Here is a 24403-nt window from a genome sequence, read left to right on the forward strand (position 1 = left end):
GTTTTGGTTACTTACGTTGAAAAATCCGCGCCCTTACATTCCAGTGCTGACTGTCTGTGATCATCTAGCAGCAAAGACTGCATGATGCACTTTTTTATGTATATGGGCACACATAATCTAAGGCACCACTCACGCATCGAGAAATTTCACCACATGGAAGTATGTGTAGAAAGATGGCGATATTGCGACCATAACAATGCCAAAGACTTCCACTCTTGGACATGTTTCGGTACATACATATATGTGACAGTAGGAATATATAAATTACTAATGTTCGATTACTTACTATTTGTATTACAAGAGAATTGATTAAAATTAAGATAAACAAATAAATCAGTCAATTTGTCATGAGGTGATACTACAGTAATATTATGTAAATTTTATGGTATACATTACTTTGGTTTCAATGTGTACCATGATATTTACATATCACTGTAGTAACACTTTACGACAAACTGACTGGTTTACTTGTTTATCTTAATTGTAAGACATTACTTCGGTCCCAGTGTATACCATAATGTGAATTTAAGTGGTTGTTAATTAGCCAGATAAAACTTAAGACTCTGAAAGCGTTACATCCAATTGATTTAAAAAAGAATTACACATCCTTGTGATATACTTAACAAGTCATCCACGTGTTACACAGTGAGATTATTTAATAATAAGAAACACACGAATAAAATTGGTGAATGAACAGGCTTCCATACGAAGGATCGAAATGGCGTCGTGCTGCTCCACCTTGCACGCTAGTCCAACCCTTAATTGGAACCAGCTTAATAGAGACAAGGAATAACGCAATACGCTGCTTACTACAACACAGCAAAAAGAAACAGTGACCAGATTGGCTATCACAGCACGCAATAGGTACTGCGGAACTGACGAAACAAAACGGACAACAAAACCTTTAGCAGTGTTTTGTACAACTGATACTAAAAAGTAGCTGAGGCAAAACACGAATTCAGCTGGCAGTATGAGATTTATTACACGCTTTTTCATCGGAAAAACTTTCTCTCAGTTTGTGGAATAACCCCAAAATATGATAACATATGACATAATAGGGCAAAAGTCAGCAAATTATGAGAGTTGATTTTTTTTTCCATTATGCCTCCATTGTCACCCACTCCAAGAAGACGCGAAGTAGAGGTGCACGTATAATTTATTGCAACTAAACCTCCCTCAAAATCATGGTCAGATGCTGGTCATCTACCTTGAAACCATGGTCAAATGTTGGAAGCCCTTGTTAATATCGCGCAACATTTCTGGGCAATGAAGGTTCAACGATTGACTCATCGGAGCACGCCTCGCAACCGGAATCAAAGCTTCAGTCTTCCCGTATCCTCCCCTACTTACGCCCTTTCATTCTGAGTCGGCTGAATCGCCTACGCGCCCGCCGTATCTCGGCTGCCTGTGGGGTCGCAAAGTCATATGTCCCGCGGGTGATGCCGCCACGTGGTTGGTCAGCGTGCTCCCCCTCCCCCGCCTCGGTCCACGGCTGCTGACCATCGCCGCGTCATCACATTCTCCTGATACTGTTCTATATTTAAGAGCGGCAGCAGGCACGTTAGTTCTACAGTTGGATCGGCGGTGATATCAACGCAGTGCACTGTCGTAGCAGAATTCATCACGTAAGTGTTCACTTCTGTTGCTGTTAGTGAAATCTGTCGCGTTTCTACGTCACCGTCTGACGCAGAATGAAAATTCACTGAACGTTTGCGGGGGAGTGTGCGCGTGTCCCAAGTCATTGCTGAACGACGGGGTGTATTGGTATCAAATGGTTCAAGTGGCTCTGAGCACTATGGGACTCAACTTCTGAGGTCATCAGTCCCCTAGAACTTAGAACTACTCAAACCTAGCTAACCTAAGGACATCACACACATCCATGCCCGAGGCGGGATTCGAACCTGCGACCGTAGCGGTCTCGCAGTTCCAGACAGTAGCATCTAGAACCACACGGCCACTCCGGCCGGCTGTATTGGTATCATACGTCCTCACAACACTTAGATTCGTCCCGGTGTACCTCGTACATAAAAGAGCGGCGAATGGAATACAGCCCATATGTTAGGGATGCTCCAGTCTAAGCCGTGCATGATCTCATATAAAACATTATTAACCTCTTCATTTCCTCCGTCTGAGGAGCTGCGCGGTCAGCGCGGCAGATTGTTAAATGAAGGGATGCCTGGCGTGGTCGGAAATTTCCTGTGTGTAGTATTCTCCTTACGGTCGTACAGTCATAACTGACATTACAGTGTTGAGATGGCTATGTGAGCCCGTCCCGAAAGCCAATAAATTTTTAAAAAATAAAATAAAATAAATAAAAACATATTCAGTTCTAGTGCTTATTTATCCGCTTAATATTTCTGTTAGTTGTAATTGACGATACAGAGTGCCGAAAGTTGTTGAAGTAGATAGTGACACATAGCAGAACGTAAACAAATCATTAGCGCTTGTATCTCTGTACGCAGATACACATAAGGGAAGCGAAGAGTTTAACATCAACCGAAACGTCTTTTCATATGATGCTGTTGAACTGCTATCCGATAAAAAGCTGCATAAATATTCACAAACATCTTCATCGGATTTCTAATTTGTACACAGATTGGCAGATCAGAAATTTAAACGATCAGAAATTTAAAATTGTGCTCTTCACAAGAAGCAGAAAAGAAATTTTCCTATGATTATAGTATCAATGAGTCACTGTTGGAATACAGTCTGAAGAGATATGAAATGGAATGGTAACATAGGTTCATTAGCAGCAAATTCTTTACAATAACTCGTGCGACCCCGTCTATTGCTCAGACAGAACTAACGGGAATATTGAAAGTTCAGAGGATGACAGTGCGAATGGTTACACGTTTGACTCCCTGGAGAGTCACAGAAAGCGCGTTTTCACGGCCGGTATCTGTATTATTGCTGATAATTCCATTACGGGCATTAAGTAGCGGTTCAAGGAATAATTATCTGTCTGGCGTTTCGTCTTTCCATGCTGCCGACATCATCCGCGGCTTTAACGATTCAGATAGGTGTTACAGTCTCAAACAAGCTCAGCAGCCCGAACTGTCTGTATGTATCCACGCAACGGTCGTTTAGTGACGTCATCAGACTGCTGTCTAGATGGCGGCATCGTGCCGACGTATGCTATGGGGCAATATTGATAGGAGCTGGGAAGTGGGTGTGGGGGGGGGGGGGGGGAGGAGGGCGAGCTGGCACTCTGGCTCTTCAATCCACTCTCTGTACATCCTAACGTAGTAATTACATATTAGATCTTGCTAAAACCATAGTGTCGGAGAAGGGTTGGTTGGTTGTTTTGGGGAAGGAGACCAGACAGCGAGGTCATCGGTCTCATCGGATTAGGGAAGGAGGGGGAAGAAAGTGGGCCGTGCCCTTTGAAAGGAACTGTCCCGGCATTTGCCTGGAGCGGTTTAGGGAAATCACGGAAAACCTAAATTAGGATGGCCGGACGCGGGATTAAACCGTCGTCCTCCCGAATGCGAGTCCAGTGTCTATCCACTGCGCCGCCTCGCTCGGTTCGGAGAAGGGATTTTGTGCTTTCCCAGTCCTAGAGCGTGATCTACTACTACTGATTATTCCGTCTTACTCAGACGACAATTGCTCCTGTAATCCGTAAGGCGGGTGTTAATGCTTCTTTTCGTAGTTCTAATCTATACTTGGTCGCAAGTGCGAAGGGCTTTATGTACATCTTCTGTGGCGAGCGTCGTCCGTAGATTCTTTGCAGTGTTCAAATTTAGCGCACCTTTCTTGTTCGTTTAAAAACTGTATCAATACCATGTTTTCTGAGTGTTTTGCTGATGCGATCTGTGACAGTTTTTACAAATGGAAGGAAAGCTTCCCTTTTACTGTTTTTTTGTATTGGAATTACTACGCCTTTTAGGATACAATTCTGGATTTATTTCTTTGTATGAGTAGTCGTTTCTTCTGCAGGCCACTCTTAAATCAAGGAGATCTTCTTCCAGGCCTGTAGTTCTTAGTTTATTTCAGCCCGGTACATCAATGTTTTGATCACTCCTCTTTTCTGCTTGCGATGATTGTAATTTCTGTGAAGGTATCCAGTACTGGAAGACAAAACGCCTAGACTGAAGACTATGCCTTGGACCACAGCCTAATGCCTATAATATAAATATCAGCAACAACGCAAATACCTACCAGGAAGCCCTGCAGTGTATGATTTTGCAACTTTCTTATAGACAGGTGTGATCTGTGTTCTTTTTACAACTAGGCACATCTTTGTTCAAAGGAACAACGCTAAATCATGGTTTAAATGGAAGCTAGGTCAGTTGCAAATTCTGAATAGAATTTAACAGGGATCCCGTTATAAAAGATAAAGCCTTCCCACCACCCGGTAAAGGTCGGAACTTTACTATAAAATGCGGCTTTGAAAGGTGTACGTATGGTTTTCCCGTAGCGCCCGCGCGACTAAGCTGGCACATTGACGTCGAATAAGATGAATCTTGCAAGAGTGCCATTTAATCAAGAGTTATAAAGAATTCAGCCGTGTGCTGCTACAGCTACAGCATACCAGTTGAATATGTGTGCAAGGGAAATCGTATTCACTTTACATGGCAACTATTGGCAATAAGGCAAATAATCGTATGTTTTTGCAAAATGCTGAAGAATGCAGAGTTGCTTCTTGTAACAGACCTGAAGGTATCCCATCTGCTTCTCTGTTTATATAAAGTAACAACGTCAAGGAGACAAGATATTAGGGCATGTAAACGGAGCGAATAAAGACGAATAAGATATTTATAACGTGCAACAGCTGAGTGCTGCTGAGCTCACGTGGGACCAGGTGGTTCAGTACTTGTGACACCATACTCGTATTTTGCAGAAGTTTGGTTTAAATCCCCATCAGATCATGATAGGTAAGTTTCCCTGAAGTCGGTTATCTACATACAGGTTGTTTCACAATTCATGTTACACATTTATAGAGGTTGTAGAGAGGACTTAGTAGATAACGTTTTACATAGAAACCCATGTCCGAAAATGTCATCCAACGACGCTACATAGCATCAAAGGTATAAGCGCTGGCGCCTGCAAATGTCGGTTACATACTTTGTGATTCCGTGATGATGCTACAAAATTTCTAGAATGATGGAGGAGGATAAATCTATCAATTTGAGGTAGGAGTCCTGTACCGGAAAAGAATTAGTCGAAAGTTATAAGGGAAAACCGTTCTGATACCTCTGACATTGGAATACATGTACTGGTATTGTTGTTGTTGATAAGATTTTAGGATAAGTAACTTTCGGAAGTGGTAGTACAGACCAAAGCAAGAAAAACTGTCCCGTAAACATGGGCTCTAATATGCATACCTGAGAAGTTAAGAGCACTTGTTCAATAGGGAAGATACACTACTGGCCATTAACTGGCTACACCACGAAAATGACGTGCTACAGACACGAAATTTAACCGACAGAAAGAAGATGCTGTGATGTGCAAATGATTCGCTTTTCAGAGCAATCACATAAGGTTGGCGCCGGTGGCGACACTTACAACGTGCTGACGTGAGGAAAGTTTACAACCGATTTCTCATACACAAACAGCAGTTGACCGGCATTGCCTAGTGAAACGTTGTTGTGATGTCTCGTGTAAGGAGGACAAATGCTTACCATTACGTTTCCGACTTTCATAAAGGTCGGATTGAAGCCTATCGCGATTGCGGTTTATCGTATCGCGACATTGCTGCTCGCATTGGTCGAGATCCAATGAATGTTAGCAGAATATGGAATCGGTGGGTTCAGGAGGGTAATACGGAACGCCGTGCTGGATCCCAACGGCTTCGTATCACTAGCAGTCGAGATGACAGGCATCTTATCCGCATGACTGTAATGGATCGTGCAGCCACATCTCGAACCCTGAGTCAACAGATGGGGACGTTTGCAAGACAACAACCATCTGCACTAACAGTTCGACGGCGTTTGCAGCATCATGGACTATCAGCTCGGAGACCATGGCTGCGGTTACCCTTGACGCTGAATCACAGATAGGAGCGCCAGCGATGGTGTACTCAACGATGAACCTGGGTGCACGAATGGCTAAACGTCATTTTTTTCGGATGAATCCAGGTTCTGTTTACAGCATCATGATGGTCGCATCCGTGTTTGTCGACATCGCGGTGAACGCACATAGGAAGCGTGTATTCGTCATCGCCATACTGGCGTATCACCCGGCGTGATGGTATGGGGTGCCATTGGTTACACGTCTCGGTCTCCTCTTGTTTGCATGGATGGCACTTTGAACAGTGGACGTTACATTTCAGATGTGTTACGACCCGTGGTTCTACCCTTCATTCGATCCCTGCGAAACCCTACATTTCAGCAGCATAATGCACGACCGCATGTTGCAGGTGCTATACGGGCTTTTCCGGATACAGAAAATGTTCGACTGTTGCCTTGGCCAGCACGTTCTCCAGCTCTCTCACCAATTGAAAACGTCTGTTCAATGGTGGCCGAGCAACTGGCTCGTCACAATACGCAAGTCACTACTCTTGATGAACTGTGGTATCGTGTTGAAGCTGCATGGGCAGCTGTACCTGTACACGCCATCCAAGCTCTGTTTGACTCAACGCCCAGGCGTATGAAGGCCGTTATTACGGCCAGAGGTGGTTGTTCTGGGTACTGATTCCTCAGGATCTATGCACCCAACCTGCGTGAAAATGTAATCACATGTCAGTTCTAGCATAATATATTTGTCCAATGAATACCCGTTTATCATCTGCATTTCTTCTTGGTGTAGCAATTTTAATGACCAGTAGTGTATGTTTCGCTGCAGCGAGGAGGAAGAAGTGCTCATAGATCCTCAGGTATGCATTTTGGAGCCCATTTTACTGGACATTTTTATCTTACTTTGGTCCATACTACCATCCCTGAGAATTACCTACCTTACAATCATGACAACAACAGTAACAATATATGTAGTCAATCGTCAGAGGCCGGGTTCGATTCCCGGCGGGCTCAGGGATTTTCTCTGCCTCGTGATGACTGGGTGTTGTGTGATGTCCTTAGGTTAGTTAGGTTTAAGTAGTTCTAAGTTCTAGGGAACTGATGACCTCAGAAGTTAAGTCCCATAGTGCTCAGAGCCATTTTAACCAATCGTCAGAGGTATCAGAACGGTTTTCGCTTATAACTTTCGACTCGTTCTTGCCGGTACAAGGACCCTTACCTGAAATTGATACATTTATGCTTCTCCATCATCTTAGAAAGTTTGTACATCATCACGGTATCACCCTGTATAGACATATATTCACTGGCTCTGTAGCATCGTTGGATGAGGCTTCCGGACATAGATTCCTGTGTAAAACTTGATCTACTAAGTCCCCTATACAACCTCTAGAAGTGTGTCACGTGAGTTGTGAAACACCCTGTATATAGTTTGCAAGGCCACTACACAGTGCATGTCGTAGGGTACTTTGTACCAAGATTAGTATTTTTGTGTCCCATTCCATTCGCGTATTGATCGAGGGGAAAATGATTGTTTGTACTCATCTGAGTGGACCCCAGTATGTCTTATCATCATGATCCTTAAGAGAAATATAGGGTGATTGCAGCAGGTTTGTTACACGGTTTACACGGTCTTCCTCCAATGCTGGCCCTTTAAATGTGTCCAACAGACTCTCTTGAGAATGTCATCACCTTTAAATGCATAGACTTCAATGGCCGGAGTCATTTGGCATAAAAGTTTTCTGGGTATGGTACCACACAGTATGGAGAACAACAGTCACTGCAACCATGGACAAACTGGTCTCATTCAGTATCAATTATTTTCCAATATCACACTCGCCATTCTCCCACAGATTCCCATTTAAGCTTCCTAGGAATCAATTCCTTCTCTCTCTCTTTAATTTCTGTCTGTCTTTTCTCTATCTTATTTTGAACTAAGAACTTGTTATGAGTCTAACAGGGCTTGTTTTAGTTTGTTCTGGGTCTGTTGTCATGCCCACTTCGTCGTTACTCTTCACATGAGATACACACTCCACACTTGGTTGTTTGTGATTTGCGTTACAGAGTCGTGACATTTTCTCAAAACCTTTACAACTAATCTAGGTTTTCCATCGATTTTCCTTATTAGTGACTTCACTTGTTTGTCATATTTCATCTCACTGCTTAGCGTTAGCCATAAATATGTAACTGATGTGATAATTATTTGAAAGCTGGGATGGTTCCTTTGAAACAGACACTGATGCTTCCCTCCCAGTCCTTGCCCTGTCAGAGCTAGCACTCGGTGTCTAATGACTTTGTCATATTCCTTCATTTTTTCCTTTGCTATCTACACAGTAAATATTAACCGTTGACAAAGGTAATAAATTAAGTTTAGTGTCCTATTTTGATTTTTTTATATTCATACCTGCAAAATTTATAATTATTCTGATGACTCCACAAAATTCGTTTAGGCTGTTGTTGAGTATCCTCAGCACTCCAGCTGTGCTAGTGCAGTAAATAGAAAAGGTCTTAGAAATTGTGCTTATTAACATAGATTTGTTAAGAAGGTACCACAATGTTCGCTACACTGACAGATTTTTTTGCACATGAATAATACTTTATTACTGGTCTACTACTTGAATTTCAATAAATTCCCAACAAAATAAATGTTTTAGGTGTAACTTATTTTTTCAAATATCAGTACAAGCCAAATTGCCCACACCCATTTCTTTGTACTGGAATTAATGGCAGCACTTCAGAACACGTTGTTGCAATCTGTTTGTTATATGCATGTACTTTCAGGTCTATTATTCATTATATTTTTGAAAGTATTTTATCGACTGAGTAGGCAGGGACATGGTTTGCAACGAAGTTGCTTTATGGCACTGGAACAGGTGATTTTCTTCAGTCCAGGTGTCAGTGGAAAAGTTACACTTCATAAAGAGAAGCAGTTGACATAATATATGGAATTTTGTTGATGTTCGGAACATACAAACATGTTCAGTTGTACTGTATTGCTTTGTCTAATTTTCACCCAGACAACATAACAATCAATCTAATACTTTGAGACTAATTTGTTCATTTGCTCCTGTTAATACTAAACTTACTAAATTAAGCACAAATTAAGTGATTACTAAATTCTTTGGCAAAAATCTGGATCCATAATTGCAACGAGTCACCTTTATATTGTTTCCTGGTCATCCTAACTTCTGTAATGTCAGTTCAATATATTACACTGAGGTGACGAAAAATCATGGGATAGCGACATGCATGTATACAGATGGCTGTAGTACCTCGTAGACAAGGTATAAAAGGGCAATGCATTGACGGAGCTGTCATTTGTGCTCAGATGATTGTTGTGAAAAGGTTTCCGACAGAAATCAACAGACTTTGAACGCGGAGTGGTAGTTAGAGCTAGATGCATGAGACGTTCCATTTCGGAAATAGTTAGGGAATTCAATATTCCGAGATCGACAGTGTCAAGACTGTGTCGAGAATACTAATTTCAGGCATCACTTCTTACCACGGACAACGCTGTGGCCGCTGGCTTTCACTCAACGAACTTGAGCAGCAGCGTTTGCATAAATTTGTCAGTGCTAAATAGACAAGCAACATTGCCTGAAGTACCCCCAGAAATTAATTTCGAACGTATGACGAATATGTCCGTTAGGACAGTGCGGCCAAATTTGGCGTCAATGGAGTACGGCAACACACTACCGACGCGACTGCCTTTGCTAACAACACAACATCCCCTGCAGCGCCTCTCCTGGCTCGTGGCCATATCGATTGGACTCTAGGCGACTGGAAAACAGTGGGCTGGTCATACGAGTCCCGATTTCGGTTGGTAAGAGCTGATGGTACGGTTCGAGTAGTGTGTAGACCCCAAGAAGTCATCCTCCCAATATCAACAAGGCACTGTGCAAGCTGGTGGTGGTTCCATAATGGCGAGGGCTGTGTTTACATGGAATGGACCAGATTCTCTGGTCCAACTGACCCGATCATAGACTGGAAACTGTTAAGTTCGGCTACTTCCAGACCGTTTGCAGCCATTCAACGATAGATTTTTTACGTATGACAATACGCCGTTTCACCAGACAACAACAGTTGGCGATTGGTTTGAAGAACATTCTGGACAGATCGAGAGAATGATGTGGCCATCCAGATCGCCCGACTTTAATACCGTTGAACATTTATGGGATATAATCGAGAGGTCAGTTCGTGCACAAAATCCTGCACCGGCAACGCTTTCGCAATTATTGACAGCTATAGAAGCATCATGTCTCAGTATTTCTGCAGGGGACTTCCGACGACCTGCTGAGTTCATTCCACGCCGAGCTGCTGCACTAGATCAGGTTGTCACCTCACTGTATACCCTTTGATTACACATTGTTTTCTTTCAGAACGATGTAGTCAGTACCATCTTCCTTCCTCTCTAAGGCTTGGACTAGTGGTGCTCTAGAAGCACAGCATTTAACATGACACTTAAAATTGTGTATCAAATGTTAGTTACTATGACTTAGTTACTATGACTGAGCTCACAGAATTTGAGAAGGCAACCTGATATCATGCGAAATATTTTTGAAGGTGAGAAGGCAGAAAATGTGTTGAGTTGGAACTAAATGTTTGGCTAGCTGAGTGGAATGTTACATTGCTTAATGGGAAACAATGTAAGTGGCCAAGTGGACATAATTATAATATGGCTTTATATCAGTTAAAAGTTTTGATTGTGTGCAAATGTTTGAGAAGAAGATTACTTAAACTTCTCTACAGCCGATTCACTGCTGACAACCTAGATCGGTCACAAGACGTCGATTCTGGCTTCACTCGCTATGAATAGCTACACTAGATAGCATAAAGTAGCTACCTATTCAGATGGCTCATTACTGTAGTTAGACTTTCCAGCCGTATTCATCACAACACTAACAGTACCAGATATCCATCTAACTTGCATGGATAAACTGCTAAGCCCGTTCATTGTACTACTGACAGTATGCTATCCATAGTAGCAGACAGTAGCTGATACTACAAAGCAGTTACCTAAGTAGTTCATGTTCACAGACAGAAGAAATAATTTGGCTGTCCAGAAGTCTGTGATGCTTGTGACAAGTGCTTACTTCTTTGGTGGCTGATGGTAATTGTTTTACCAGCTGATCTGCAATTTGCATCTCATGTACTTCTTTCCATACTGTATGATGTTATTGTCAATGTTCGTGTAGCACAATAAATAATTAAGATGACTTATTCTCTGTATCAATGGTAAATGCAGTTGTAAATGTGGAATACTCAATTCTAGTAACACGTAATGATTTTCTATGACATGAAAGGTTACAAATTAAAAGTACAACACCATTAAAGCATCCTTAATTAAGCTTTGCTATTTTCAATAAAAAGAAATGTAATTTTTCTTTGGCGCTTTGGCCCCATACACTTTAGTTTTTTGATAACCTGTCATTATTAGAATATTATGTTTCACGTACCTTTCGTCGTTTGCAGACTCGCAGCGCCGCTCTGCAACACGAAGCTGAAATGCTGTGTTAAAGTGCACCAAAATCTTGACGGTTACGTGAAAGGTTTTGATTGTTGTGCACGTAATGTTAATTTCTTTTCAACTGCGAGTTTAAGCAGTCTATCATGTTTGTGTTTAACGTATAAGACATGAAATGTAGCAAAGCTAAATGTCGCGCGCATTAAAATCCGACCAACTTCATTGTTCTGTTAATGAGAAGAGACTCTGGGATTTCTGTGAGGTCAGCATTGAAATCTTGTTATAGAACTGATCAAAATTCTTCGAAAGCGAGTGACTTCTTATTTTTAAGACGAGTGGCGTAATGAAAAACTTAAAATTATGTTCTCTTTCGTAATGGCGTCGTTGAAACAAAATCAGCTCAATACATGAAAACTGCAAATTGTTCAGTAATAATTATGAGATGCCTTTCCCTACACTGCTGAAAGGAAAGCACAAGTTAACGCATTTATAGAATTAATTATTATTATCATGAGAATTCTTTTTCTTACACTATTAGTAATAAACGCATACCGGTACCATTCTCATCACGAATCGTCAATGGTGACCTTCTACAATGAAGAAAAAAACGAAGAGAGTTTTTTCTCTTTCTTCCTCGTTAGAGGACTGTCTATTCATTTTTATCTTTGTTCACAGATTATCCTTGAAATACAAAGTTTTCGTATTTCATAGTTCTTTTTCTATATTATTTTACAATATTTCGTAGCAATAATTAGAACACATCGTCTTTATGGCTTTTATCAATATTTTCGTTATTACGATTGTTTTTATATCGTCGCACTAGTTACGTAAATTTTCGTAATAACGTCATGGGGAAGGCACACACAGTAGTCAACATTTCACTACCACGCTTTCTCTCATTTATGGCATTACTGTACTTGATCTTAACAGTACATTCTAAATAGAGCCCTGCACCTTCTTTAGTTTATTTCATTTCTACGACTATCAGTATTATTACTAGATCTCCTACTACTACTGACAGTGTTGAGTTTCCACAAGGTAACAAAAGTTTTAGTAGCAGAAAATTACATGCTAATGTAATGATTGAAACATTAGGCAAACATTTTAACATTGTCCTATTTCCCATTCCAGTATGCCATCTATGGACTTGTATTATGTTCCGGGCAGTGCTCCTTGCAGAGCAGTCCAGATGGTTGCAAGAGCTGTGGGTGTTGATCTCAACTTGAAACATGTGAATCTCGTGGCAGGTGAACAGCTTCGACCAGAGTTTCTGAAGATGAATCCCATGCACACAGTTCCTACAATTGATGACAATGGCTTTTACCTTTGGGAGAGGTAATTATCTAGTTTTCTATTTTCTTTAAGTTGATATAAATAGGTCAGAGACGAAATTCTTAATGCTACTGTAAGACACATATAGGCTAACTATAAAATAATTGTCTTGTTACAGTTAAGGAGCAATGTATACCTGTAAGAGAGTGATAGTAATCTATTTGAATACAATTCTTAGATCTTTGTGTTTGAACTTTGCATTTTGTGACACCCTTCTTACACCATAATTTTCAACAGCCGTGCCATAATCGGTTACCTGGTGGATAAGTATGCCAAAGATGACTCACTATATCCTAAGGAAGCCAAGAAGAGAGGATTGGTGAACCAAAGACTGTACTTTGATGTTGGGACACTTTACGCTAGATTTGCTGATTATTATGTAAGTCATCTCTGATCCTTGCACCTAACAAGGTGCCTTTTTATAAGGCATAATGAAAGTATTGTTAGTATGTGAATAGTACCAAATTCTGCAAGCCATACCACAATTTATAATTGTCGTCTGGTAGAATATAACATTTAGGACAGGGTGTCAAACTTGATGTGTAACAAAACCTTTTATTTACCAAATGCTACTAATCTACAAATACCAGCCCCCTCCCTCGCAGGGGGCTCACAGCTCTCTTTCTGAATACCTGTGAGACAAGCATTTGGCTCCTATGTCACCGTGTACTTTTTCTGTTCCATTCCTGTGCTGCAAATTGTACTCACTGATTGTATTGTTTCTTCAACTTATTCTCTAGAAATGATTCACTCCTAAAAACCTAACTTGGGTATAGGACATTGATTCTGTCTTTGCCCACTATGTTCCATTACTTTACACTAAATATTTGAGTTAATTTATGTTTAGTGTCCATGTGGGGAAGTATGCGCTGTACCCAGAATGTCTGGGTGCACCAGATCTCTGGGCTCTAGCCACCATGCCAAGTAACCAGCGTTGTGTGGTGTCTAATGGAAGAGTCCCCATTTGAAGTAGGCGGCATTATGGCTTATATTTGATGTCGTGAAGTGACCATTGTTATCAGCTATTAACTGCTTGGCCCTGCAGTCTCTTCAAAGTGACCACAGCTCAGCACCGGCTGTTATGACCCTAGGAAGGTTCACTCCAAACAATATGTAGGTAATTATTCCTCTCAGTTCATGGTTTGCACCTGAACAAATAGAGGTCCTCTCTCTCTACTAAAACAGAGTAGTTTTGTGGAGAATACTGAAAATGTATTTGGTGGACGCTCTTCCCTTAGCAAAGTACAGAATGGTTCCATCGTAATTAAGATGGCAAATCCTACCAGATCTGGATATTACTCTCTTGTAAACAAAAACCTCAACAAGGTGCAGGTACTAATTCTTCACTGACATCTAAAGCTGCAGACAGATGAAGAACTATGCAAACACTTGAAGAGGTGAGGAACCAACTTCATATTTCCTGTATGTCAACAATACAGATACTTTCATACTCATTTTTGAGGGGGATTCTCTTTTTGAACAGAGCAAAATCGTATGTTACTACTGCAGTGTGAAGCCATATTTCCCACCTTGATGTGGTTTTGTAAATACCAGCACTTCAGGCATACAGCTTCCCAGTGTATTTATGATCCAATTTGAGGAGACTGTGGCCAGTCATTTCACAAAACTTAGCGATATATACAACCAACTGTCTGTGTCAATAGCAGGAACAGCCACCATCCTCAGTCCCAAAATGTGCTAATCTGCTCAAGGAATGTGAGAGACCTTTGAATCTAGTCTCAATGATATCAACTTCTGCCACCATTGTAGCCAGGTTATCAGCAGTACCTGGTGTATTCACTCCCCTGATTTCGACATGTGGTAGTCATACAAATAAACCCGACTGTTGGTATGACATGCCCTTCCCTTTCATGGTTCCTGTGGAGACATCTTTGGGAACCCTCCCTGCACCTGGCTGGAGTAACAGCATCCTCCTCCAGTGACTAATGATAACAGAGTCCTTCTTGGGAATTCTGTAGGCAGATATCTTCAGAGACCTGAAACCAGGCCACGACTTTAGAACCACAGCCTGAGGGTCACTGAGGTGCCATTCTTCTTCCATTCCCACACCCAAAGCAGATAAGCTCTGACAAGAATTTAGACAGTCAAAAATGATGAGTGAGGACAAGAAAAATAAATCTTAGGAGAAACCTACTCCGATGACCCCAGCAGAGGTATAGAATTCCCGCCCTCTTCCCCCTCCCCCCCCCCCCCCCCCGACTCGCACACCCACACACGCTGCCAATCTCGGAGGTGACGTTCCTTGCTCGTCGTTTATGTTATTCTACCCCAAAAATGACAGGCAGCATTTCTGGGGCATGACGTGTCCTCTTGGACCCTTCACACTTGACCAGAACGTCTCTAACATATTGATCCAATGGAGCTGCAATAGATATTACTGTCATCTGCCAGAACTACAACAACTACAACTAATTTCTTCTTCAACCAATAATCATTCTCCAGCTCTTTGAGGTTACTGTGCATTTTGTCGGAACTGTACTGTTCCTGAGAGAAAATCTGGAAGTGTCTGTGCGTTGGTTCTCATAGATGTCATCAGTGAATAGGTTCCTCTCCGTACTGTGCTGGAAACGATAGCAGCGCAAGCGCAACAGACTCCAACAGACATTGTCTGTAACATTTATTCACCTCCAGATGGGAAATTTACTTACTTTGAAATGACCATCTTAATCCAACAACTCTTCCCCCTTTCTCGCTCTTGGGGATTTCATTGTGCTCCACCTCTTGTAGGGAAGTACCACTTCATCAGGTAGAGGCCTTTTGGCCTACCAGCATCTTTCCAGTTTTGATCTGCATATCCTCAATAAGGATACTCTCACCCACTTCAGTGCAGCCGTAGCACGTTTTTGAGTATCGACCTTACAATCTCAGTCTTGTAAATTCGCTACAGTGGTTCTGACAGTGACCACTTTCCAACGACACTGTCACTTCCCTGTAGCTGCTCAGTAAACCAAGTACCACTTTGGGCTCTTGAAAGAGCCCAACATGGTAATTGATCCACTGGCAATGTATACTTCTGCTGTCGCCTTTGCCTCCTCTCTGTGAGATTGCATCGGCAGGGTTGTGGGAGGCGTCTGTGATGCGATCTCCCATGCCACTGAAACTGCTGTTTCCCTTTCTACAGAATTCGCTCCCCCTTTGCCCCACTGCTATTCAGAATTGTTGACAGGTCCTGCAATGCCTCAGCGACACCCTTTCACAGACCATCCTCCTCATTTTTAAGCAACTTCATAAAAATGTTTATTGTTTAATTAAATACAGTAAGGAGTAATGTTGGGCACAATACATTCCCTCGTTGAAAGCATATCCCTCTTTAGCCCAGATGTGGGCCAAGCATTGTAGTCCTCTTGGTCGGAAACGATGAAAAACTGTTCCAGATCTCCTCCTTCATGGTGATATTTTTACCAATGCATCGGTAGTTGCTGAACACCTTGTGACCCATGGTGGGACAGCGTTTTGTCGTCTTCTTAGCCATCTACACTTTGAATAAATGCCAAGCTGAAGATATCTTCTTATCCGTCACCCCTCATGTGCCAAATTAAATAACGAAATTTCACTGAATAGAAGTTGCTTCAGGCTGTTGATTCACCATGCAAATGGCCCCAGACAGCATCTGAATGTTACTGAAATACTCCATCCACTCAGGATCTTCAACTGTATTTGGCTAAATGTTGTTTTCCCATCGCAATGTATCATCATCTCAATCATTAAACCAAATAAAAACCCAACGTCTGTCTGCTAGGCTTTCTCTAAATACCAACACCTTACTGCAGTCTTTTTGACCTACGAAAGGCATATGACACCACTTACCATCATCACATTTTACTTACACCCCATGGCTGGGGCTTTCAAGACACCCAGCTGCCAGTTTTTATCCTACCACTTGTTTTGGGTTACAGTTGCTACAAATTGCCTGGTATCTGTGGACAGATTACACACATATATGTTTTATGTACTGCTAAAATTTCTGATCAAGGTATCTGTTAGAGCTTCATTTATACTTTTCACTGATTCTTTTATTTGAAAAAATTCCTTGCAGGATTCCAATCGCGATTAACTCTGTTTTTTTCTTTTATTTGTAATATATACTGTGATATTTTCAGCATTACACTTTTTATTTTAGTTACAATGTGTAAAATTAGTGAGTTTACACTCTACTTTATTCTTATTATTTAGTAATTAGGCTGTAAGTGTTCATGAATTCGCATGTTTTCAGATCTTCAAACCATTTAAATCAAACTGAAACCTCCTGGGAGATTAAAAATATGTGCCAAACGAAGACTGAAGCCGGGGAACTTTGTCTTTCATGGGCAACTGAGCTATCCAAGCATGACTCACAACCCATTCTCACTGCTTTGCTTCATCCAGTACCTCATCTCCTACCTTCAAAACACCATCAAAGTTCTCCTGAAAAATTTGAAGGACTAGTATTACCAGTAGAAAGGGTATTGCACACACATGGCTTAGCTACAGCGACGAGGACGGTTTCCATAATGAATGCCCATGAAAGGGAAAGTTTCCAAGTTCAAGTCCTTTCATCTGCCAGGAAGTTTCATACCAGCACACACTCTGCTATAGAATGAAAATTTACTCTGCACATAAAGCAAGCTGAACTTAAAATAAAAACTCACTGATATGTATTTGATTCTCATATTTATTCATATTATACTTTCAGGTCTAAAGAATGACTGTATTCATTACTCTGAACTTCTGCATCTAACTGATGTGACCCTCTAGATTCCTTATTTATATTTAGTCTGCTAGACATCTGTACTATCCTTTGAACCATCATACTATTTCTGTATAGATAAGACAGCATCTGCATTTTGTAAATTGTAACAATTGCTTGTGCAGCAGGACTCCACAGACCACTATCACACTCATCAGATAGTCATAAAAACTCTAATTTGAAAGCCTCAAAAATACAGTGAGCTTTCTGAATGTGAAAAATTCCTAGTTATGATATTTATAGGGTGGGTCATTGATTAATCTCTGCCACTATTAATCTAATACATTGTTCTAGTATCCTGTAATTTTCGCTGGAGGGAGTTATAACCCAGAGAATTTAAAGAAACTGGAAGAAGCATTTGAGTTTCTGAACAAATTCTTAGAAGATAACGATTGGGCTGCTGGTAACTCCATCACTATTGCTGATTACTCCCTAATGGCATCAGTCAGTACAGTAGAGGTAAGAGCTTATTTGTAGGAAGTGAAATATTACTTATGTTTTGCTATTTTTTACGTCACAAACTTGAGTAGCTTTTGAAGAATTCATGCATTTGAGCTATTTTTTATCCCTTGCCTTATGGATATGCGTAGTATTCAACCAGATGAGTATCGATCTTCTCATTTTTGTGTATCAGACTTTTATTGGAACGTTCTCTTGAGAACTAATATGTGTACAATGTCCCAACCACAGTGGAACATTAGAGGACAGAAATAAAATTTGAATGAATTCTATTTAAACTGCAGTCATAACTGAAAGAAAGAAAAACAAAACATTGTGACCGCTTTTTATTAATAGGTTCATATAAACATGATGTATGGAAAATATGATGATTAAACATCGTTCCACAGTGTTTGCATGTACTGCAGTTACAATACTATTTTACATGCTAAAAAATTAGAAGACATCTCCTTACATAGATACAGTCTTCAAGGAATGAAATTTTAATTAATTGTAAGATCATGAAAGAAGCAATAACCAGTATAAACATTTTCATTAAATTTCAATTTCTGGACGTTGCCATAGGATTCCAATAATGTTAAGCATTAAATGGACGTTAATTGTATTCTCATATTGACTTAGAATTAGCATTTTAAACTGACTGCTCGATTTATGAACATTTCTGTGTCAATATGCCGCATTATCATTTCTTTTTCCAGATTCTTGGCTTTGATATAAAAAAATACTCTAAAGTTGCATCCTGGTTTGTGCGCGCAAAGAAAGTAATTCCATCTTATGAAGAAATTAACCATGCAGGAGCCTTAGAATTTAAGAAACTGCTTGATGCAGCGATTGCCAAAAAGTAAGACTGAAACTACAGAAGAAATTGGTGAAAGACTGTCAATGCAGATACATCAATTTCATCACATAACATTGCGATTTGAGATCACAAACATTGTATTATACTCCTATTTACTTTATACTGATAATACAAGGAACAATTAAAATATATTTGATGTAACTTTTTTAAAAATTGATGTTCAGTGAAATGTTATTTCATAATCACTAGTCAATAATCCTGGGCCTGGCCACTGAAATTTTTATGACAACTATTGGGTTGATCAACTTGAAACATACAAGGAATACTTTGATCAGTGAATAGGGTGTTCACTATGAGATTTTCAGCTGAGAATAATGATGTAATGAAGGAAATATGAGAAACATGCTGAGAATGCTAATATGATACAGCTCTCCATGCTAGTCACATCTGTGAAAGGATCTTCATTTCTGTGTAACTAGACATACATGCTGTTGCCTAAAGCTTTCAAGCCTTAGCCTCCCTGCTCCACTCCCTGTTTCCACCACTAGCATGTTAAATTCTGTGAGTCCTTGATCATATCCTATCAACACATCCCTCAAGCAAAGTCATGCTGTAATTCCTTTTGTACCTTCTCCTGTGGCACGTATGATCCATAACTGTTGTAGCTTGTCCTTGATATACTGTATACTGTAACTGGGGCAGTGTTGATGTCCAAGCTGGTTCCACACATACTGCATTCAGGACATGTGGGGATCTATCTGGCCATACGAGTGTGGCAAAATGTGGGAGAAAGTATTTAGAGACACATGCCATGGGTGAGCAAGCATTGCACTATTGAAAAATCGCAACATATACTGTCACATGAAAGATGAGACATTACAACCCAAAATGTCCATGATGTGCTTTGTGCTGCAAGTGTGCCCTCAATCACAACCATTCATGACCTCAAGTAATACCTTATGGCCCCCCATAGCCTGATGCCAGGAGAAAGACTGCTATGCCTCTTCCAAGCATTAGAAGAATGGAACCTTTCCCCAGATGACCATCATACTCATCGGTGATGGTCAGCTAGGTTGGCATAGAACCATGACTCATTGCTGAACACAATGTGATGCCATTCATCAGTGGTTCATGCTTCCCATTCACAGCACAGTTTCATACACAGCCATTTATGTTGTGGTGCTAATGGCAGCCTACAAATGAGATGGCAATTTCCTAACCTGGCTACTGATAGTCTCCAACCAATGCTATGGGATGACACAGAATGTTGCAGGGAGTCCATTAACTGCCCTCCGATTGCTGGTGTAGATGTGATGGACAATATGGCTATCCTCACTTGCGACTGTCAGACATGGCCAGCTGGAACCTTGACAATGAGTATGCGTGACCCTATGTTAGCATGCAGTCAACATTGCCCCACAAATCCTGCTATTGCATGATTCGGCTATCTGACCAAATACAGATCCACAATCAGGCCCCTGACACTTCCAGGTGCTGATAACACTATTTTACACAAGTATGCAGCATATCCAGGTCACTCACAATGATCGCTCACTACCTGACAGTTTACATGCCGCTTATATACCCTACCAGACCTAGCACCAACAATAAAAATGAGCAACATTAATGCACTTTAGTGGCCATTGTGTCATAGAGAACTGCAGCTCTAAACATTTACACACACACCAATGGTGTGAATGTGTATGACACTATGTTGACATCAAACCATATCTTCTGGATGCTTTTGTTGTAAGCCAGTGTATGATATTTCTATTTAATTCCATCCCCAAATGCTCGCAGCCAAATTTAAAAAGACTGTTATTGGTGTACTGCTTTTTCTGTTTACTTAGAATAAATTTTTAATATTTCCCCAATTACCAAAACGTTTTACAGAAAAAATGGAAATTGATAAGACCTAAAATTTAAATGATCCCATTGTAAGTACTTCAGTTTGTTTTAATGCATAGTATATATGTACAGAACAAGGAAACAAAACAACAAATTCTCTTGTCAGTGGTCAGATTATTAGAGATGGAGCCCAAAATGGAATTCAATAAGAATTAGGAAGGCATTCACTTGTGGTCATGTCGAAATAAGTCATTTAAAGGAGGTGAATCTCAGTGATAAGGGCACAGTTCAATCCAGCATGTCGAAACCTGCCCTGAAATTGTTTATACAGGAAGAATACACTAAAATAAACACAATGTCAAAATTTTAACTACTAAGACACACTACAAGTATTCTTTAAAAATGTTGAAAAATTCCAAATTTGTAGATTGCCAGTTGGCTGGAGAAATGTACACCCCTACTGTAGTTGTATCAGGCAGTGCAAGTGCAAAATGTCAAGCATACAGTCTCAATTAATGACACATTGGTAAACAGATAACAAGGCACAATGTGATCGTTAATTGCAAAGCAAATGCCACTTTCCATCGTTAGTTTCAGTGACTCAAGTGTTCACGGTAACTGTTCACTCGAATTTGCAACTCATTTAATACATGTAATAATTAGCAGTTGCCTTTGGAGTATCACTAAGTGTTAAAGTGGAGGTGAAAACTGGTTTATTTTCTTTCTGTTTCCTTCATACATCCTTGCTAATAGCATCTGTCTTTGTGCAAGTTACGTAGCTTCACAGTAATGTGTCAGTAGAGGTACAAAGCAGGCATCAGCACAATTTGTTAGTGTGGGTTGCCTACATTCAAGGACAAGTATACATTCAGAGGTAAACCTATTGTTCTCCTTTGATTGACAGGTCCTTAACCTACTGTTCTGCAAAGAGGATTATGACCCTGTGGGGATAATCCTTCGTTTGATTGTTCCTCCCCTTACCCTCCTCCTCCCAAATCCCCACGAAAACTCCCCCTCATCGATACAGGTTCACTATCTGGCCTGAGTTATTCTAATAGCCTCTTCTGATGCTATGAATTTGATTAACTACTTGATTAAATTGATCTATTAATTAACCCCTCCCTCTCTGACAAAACCCCATCCCTGCCCTTCTAGCCCCACCCCCTACCTACAAATTGGTGGCTCTATGCTGGAGAGGAAGGATCTCATGACAGGAAATTCAGTTACATAGCAGAGGGTCTACAGTTTATTTCTACAAAAATTCATTTTGCAGGGAATGAATCTCTCTTGCTCATCATTCTCTGTTGTTTGGGAAGATACAAGCATTGTAAAATACACCGAAAAGAAGTACATACAGTAAAGCGATTGCTTTTTTTTATTCCAATTGCACACAGAATAGCACCATGAAACATGTCACTCGTAAGTACGCTGTTACAAATCTTTCAATCACAAAGCATGCACCATCCACTGTCAGCCATCCACTAGCCCAAAGAGAACGCTGGCCCGCGCCACCACACTCAGGTCACTCGGGGTACCGAAAAGCGATGCATATGGCAGTGGCTGCGCCACGCGCCAGTGTCCAAGAAGTGTCCGCTCAGGCCCTGCGACTGACAGGGTGCCACGCTAATCCCCGAACAAAAGCACCCAAGAAATTTCTGTCGAAACATGTTCTCTCTCTCTCTCTCTCTCTCTCTCTCCCTGTCTCTCTCTCTCTCTCTCTCTCTCTCTCTCGTCCCTCAACATGCCACTACTGGGCCTTCACGCGCCGTCGGTTGTGATCGGACCGAACTCCAAATAAAGCACTGTTTAGCCTAGGAACCGCTGCGGAATGCTGGCCCGCAGAAGGGACTGGGAATCGATCCAGCAATGCTGCTGAAGTTGATAAATAATTAATTCCCGGTCACATGATCGTGATGTAGGGGAGGAGGCAGTAGCTATTTCACACACACACAAATTGGCGATGCCACAAAGCTAAAAGCAGGCCGACTCGAAATATACCTTATAAAAAGATTGTTGCGTACAAAGAGAGAGAGAGAGAGAGAGCTGTAGTTTGCTTTTGCAGATGACATAGGAACTAGCACGGGATATTTCATTCTGCCACGGACTCTAAGCTGCCTAGGCCTTCGTTGTGCACTTTTCTTGTGCTGCATTTTACGAACTGCTTCAGGAATTGTTAAATCTGGTGCGAAATATCACATTTCGAAGATGTCACAAATGGTGCTTCGGAAGATGTGGCATGGGAAATATTAATTAAATCGTTAATATAGCACTGAAACAACGTGCTTCACACAGTTTAAAACTACTCGAAATTTTTTTTTAAAAAAAAGAGATAGAGACTACACAGTAGTTTGTGTACATAAATAGTTTGTGCGGATAAACAACTGTGTTATATTTTCGATGAGAAATTTCATGAAATAATCCAAACCAATTACTGTTTGATGTCACGATTGGAAGCAGTGATGTATGAAATGATGGTTGGAATTTTAAATTTCGGCGTGAATTTGTATCGTCACGGTTATAGGGTCCCTGACCACTATAGACCTACTAAGTGTAGTTTCTTTTTGAAAGTACTGTAGAGATCCTAACTTGACTGGTTCTCTCAACTACACCATGACGAAGTCGGAGGGAGGAAAGTGTGTACCGGCTGATAGGATAGTAACAACAACAACAGATAACAGCTCGATGAATTGAGAAACACGATCTATTCACGGATAGATGACTGAGATCGTTAAAAACATTTTTACATCGCCGCACTCACCTTCCGGACGCCCGCACGCACTGGCCGCAGTACTGTGCCAGCGCTCGGAAAAAAATGGTTCGAATGGCTCTGAGCACTATGGGACTCAACTGCTGAGGTCATTAGTCCCCTAGAACTTAGAACTAGTTACACCTAACTAACCTAAGGACATCACAAACATCCATGCCCGAGGCAGGATTCGAACCTGCGACCGTAGCGGTCTTGCGGTTCCAGACTGCAGCGCCTTTAACCGCACGGCCACTTCGGCCGGCCCAGCTCTCGGAGATAAGCGATAAACGCAGCCCAGGACCGCAGCCCTGGTAGCGCGTGTGTCAGAGGCAGGCCCACAACAGGAGGACCTGAGTGGTAGGACTTACAGCGCTATCAATACTCCTAGCGCAAACACTCATCATATTGAAACTTCTCAAATTTCCAAGCAGTATACACGCGACACACGCGGTCCCGAAAGCGGCTCAACGAAAACTGGGTACTAGTTCACTCTTAACCCGTCCAGGGGGAGCTGTGAACCAAATCGTCTTATGCCGAAAGCTGCCTCTGTCTCTCCGAACTGATGCACAAAGCATGGGCCAGACCCAGCCGGAGTGGCCGAGCGGTTCTAGGCGCTACAGTCTGGAACCGCTCGACCGCTACGGTCCCAGGTTCGAATCCTGCCTCGGGCATGGGTGTGTGTGATGTCCTTAGGTTAGTTAGGTTTAAGTAGTTCTAAGTTCTAGGGGACTGATGACCACAGAAGTTAAGTCCCATAGTGCTCAGAGCCATTTGAGCCATTTGAACAAAGGCGTCTGCTGAGATGGTGTCTCCGGCTCCGACCTACTTGCTTGCTGTTAAGCTTTCTACAGCCATCACCAGACTCACAAGAATATTGAGAACTAGGCACATATTTAATCAGTGTGATTACAATTAAATGTTACGATTGCAAACTGCAGGCTGACACCGATCAATGTACTGGGAATATCTTCTCTTGACAGCTGTGGTTCTGGAACGAATCTACTTTGAAATTTCAATATTTGTAGCGCGCATTATTTTCCACGTAAAATCTCTC

The 24403-nt window shown here is 41.3% G+C and overlaps 1 protein-coding gene across 1 annotated transcript; it reads left to right on the top strand.

The window, feature by feature from the left end:
* Positions 1 to 1537: 1537 nt before the first annotated feature.
* On the top strand, positions 1538 to 18968 carry LOC124594963 (glutathione S-transferase 1-1-like). Its single transcript, XM_047133479.1, has 5 exons — positions 1538 to 1625; positions 12550 to 12753; positions 12988 to 13129; positions 17792 to 17956; positions 18655 to 18968. The coding sequence occupies exons 2-5, from the start codon at positions 12551 to 12553 to the stop codon at positions 18799 to 18801; spliced, it is 657 nt and encodes a 218-aa protein (XP_046989435.1). The 5' UTR covers positions 1538 to 1625; position 12550; the 3' UTR covers positions 18802 to 18968.
* Positions 18969 to 24403: the final 5435 nt, after the last annotated feature.

Source organism: Schistocerca americana, chromosome 2 (genome assembly GCF_021461395.2).
Source record: "Schistocerca americana isolate TAMUIC-IGC-003095 chromosome 2, iqSchAmer2.1, whole genome shotgun sequence".
NCBI classification, from domain to species: domain Eukaryota; kingdom Metazoa; phylum Arthropoda; class Insecta; order Orthoptera; family Acrididae; genus Schistocerca; species Schistocerca americana.

Excerpts from the sequence above, each read along its gene's own strand:
- LOC124594963 (XM_047133479.1), top strand. The coding sequence starts at position 12,551 with ATGCCATCTATGGACTTGTATTATGTTCCGGGCAGTGCTCCTTGCAGA. Across the intron at positions 12,754-12,987 it reads GGCTTTTACCTTTGGGAGAG|CCGTGCCATAATCGGTTACC; the intron begins GTAATTATCTAG and ends AATTTTCAACAG. Across the intron at positions 13,130-17,791 it reads CTAGATTTGCTGATTATTAT|TATCCTGTAATTTTCGCTGG; the intron begins GTAAGTCATCTC and ends ACATTGTTCTAG.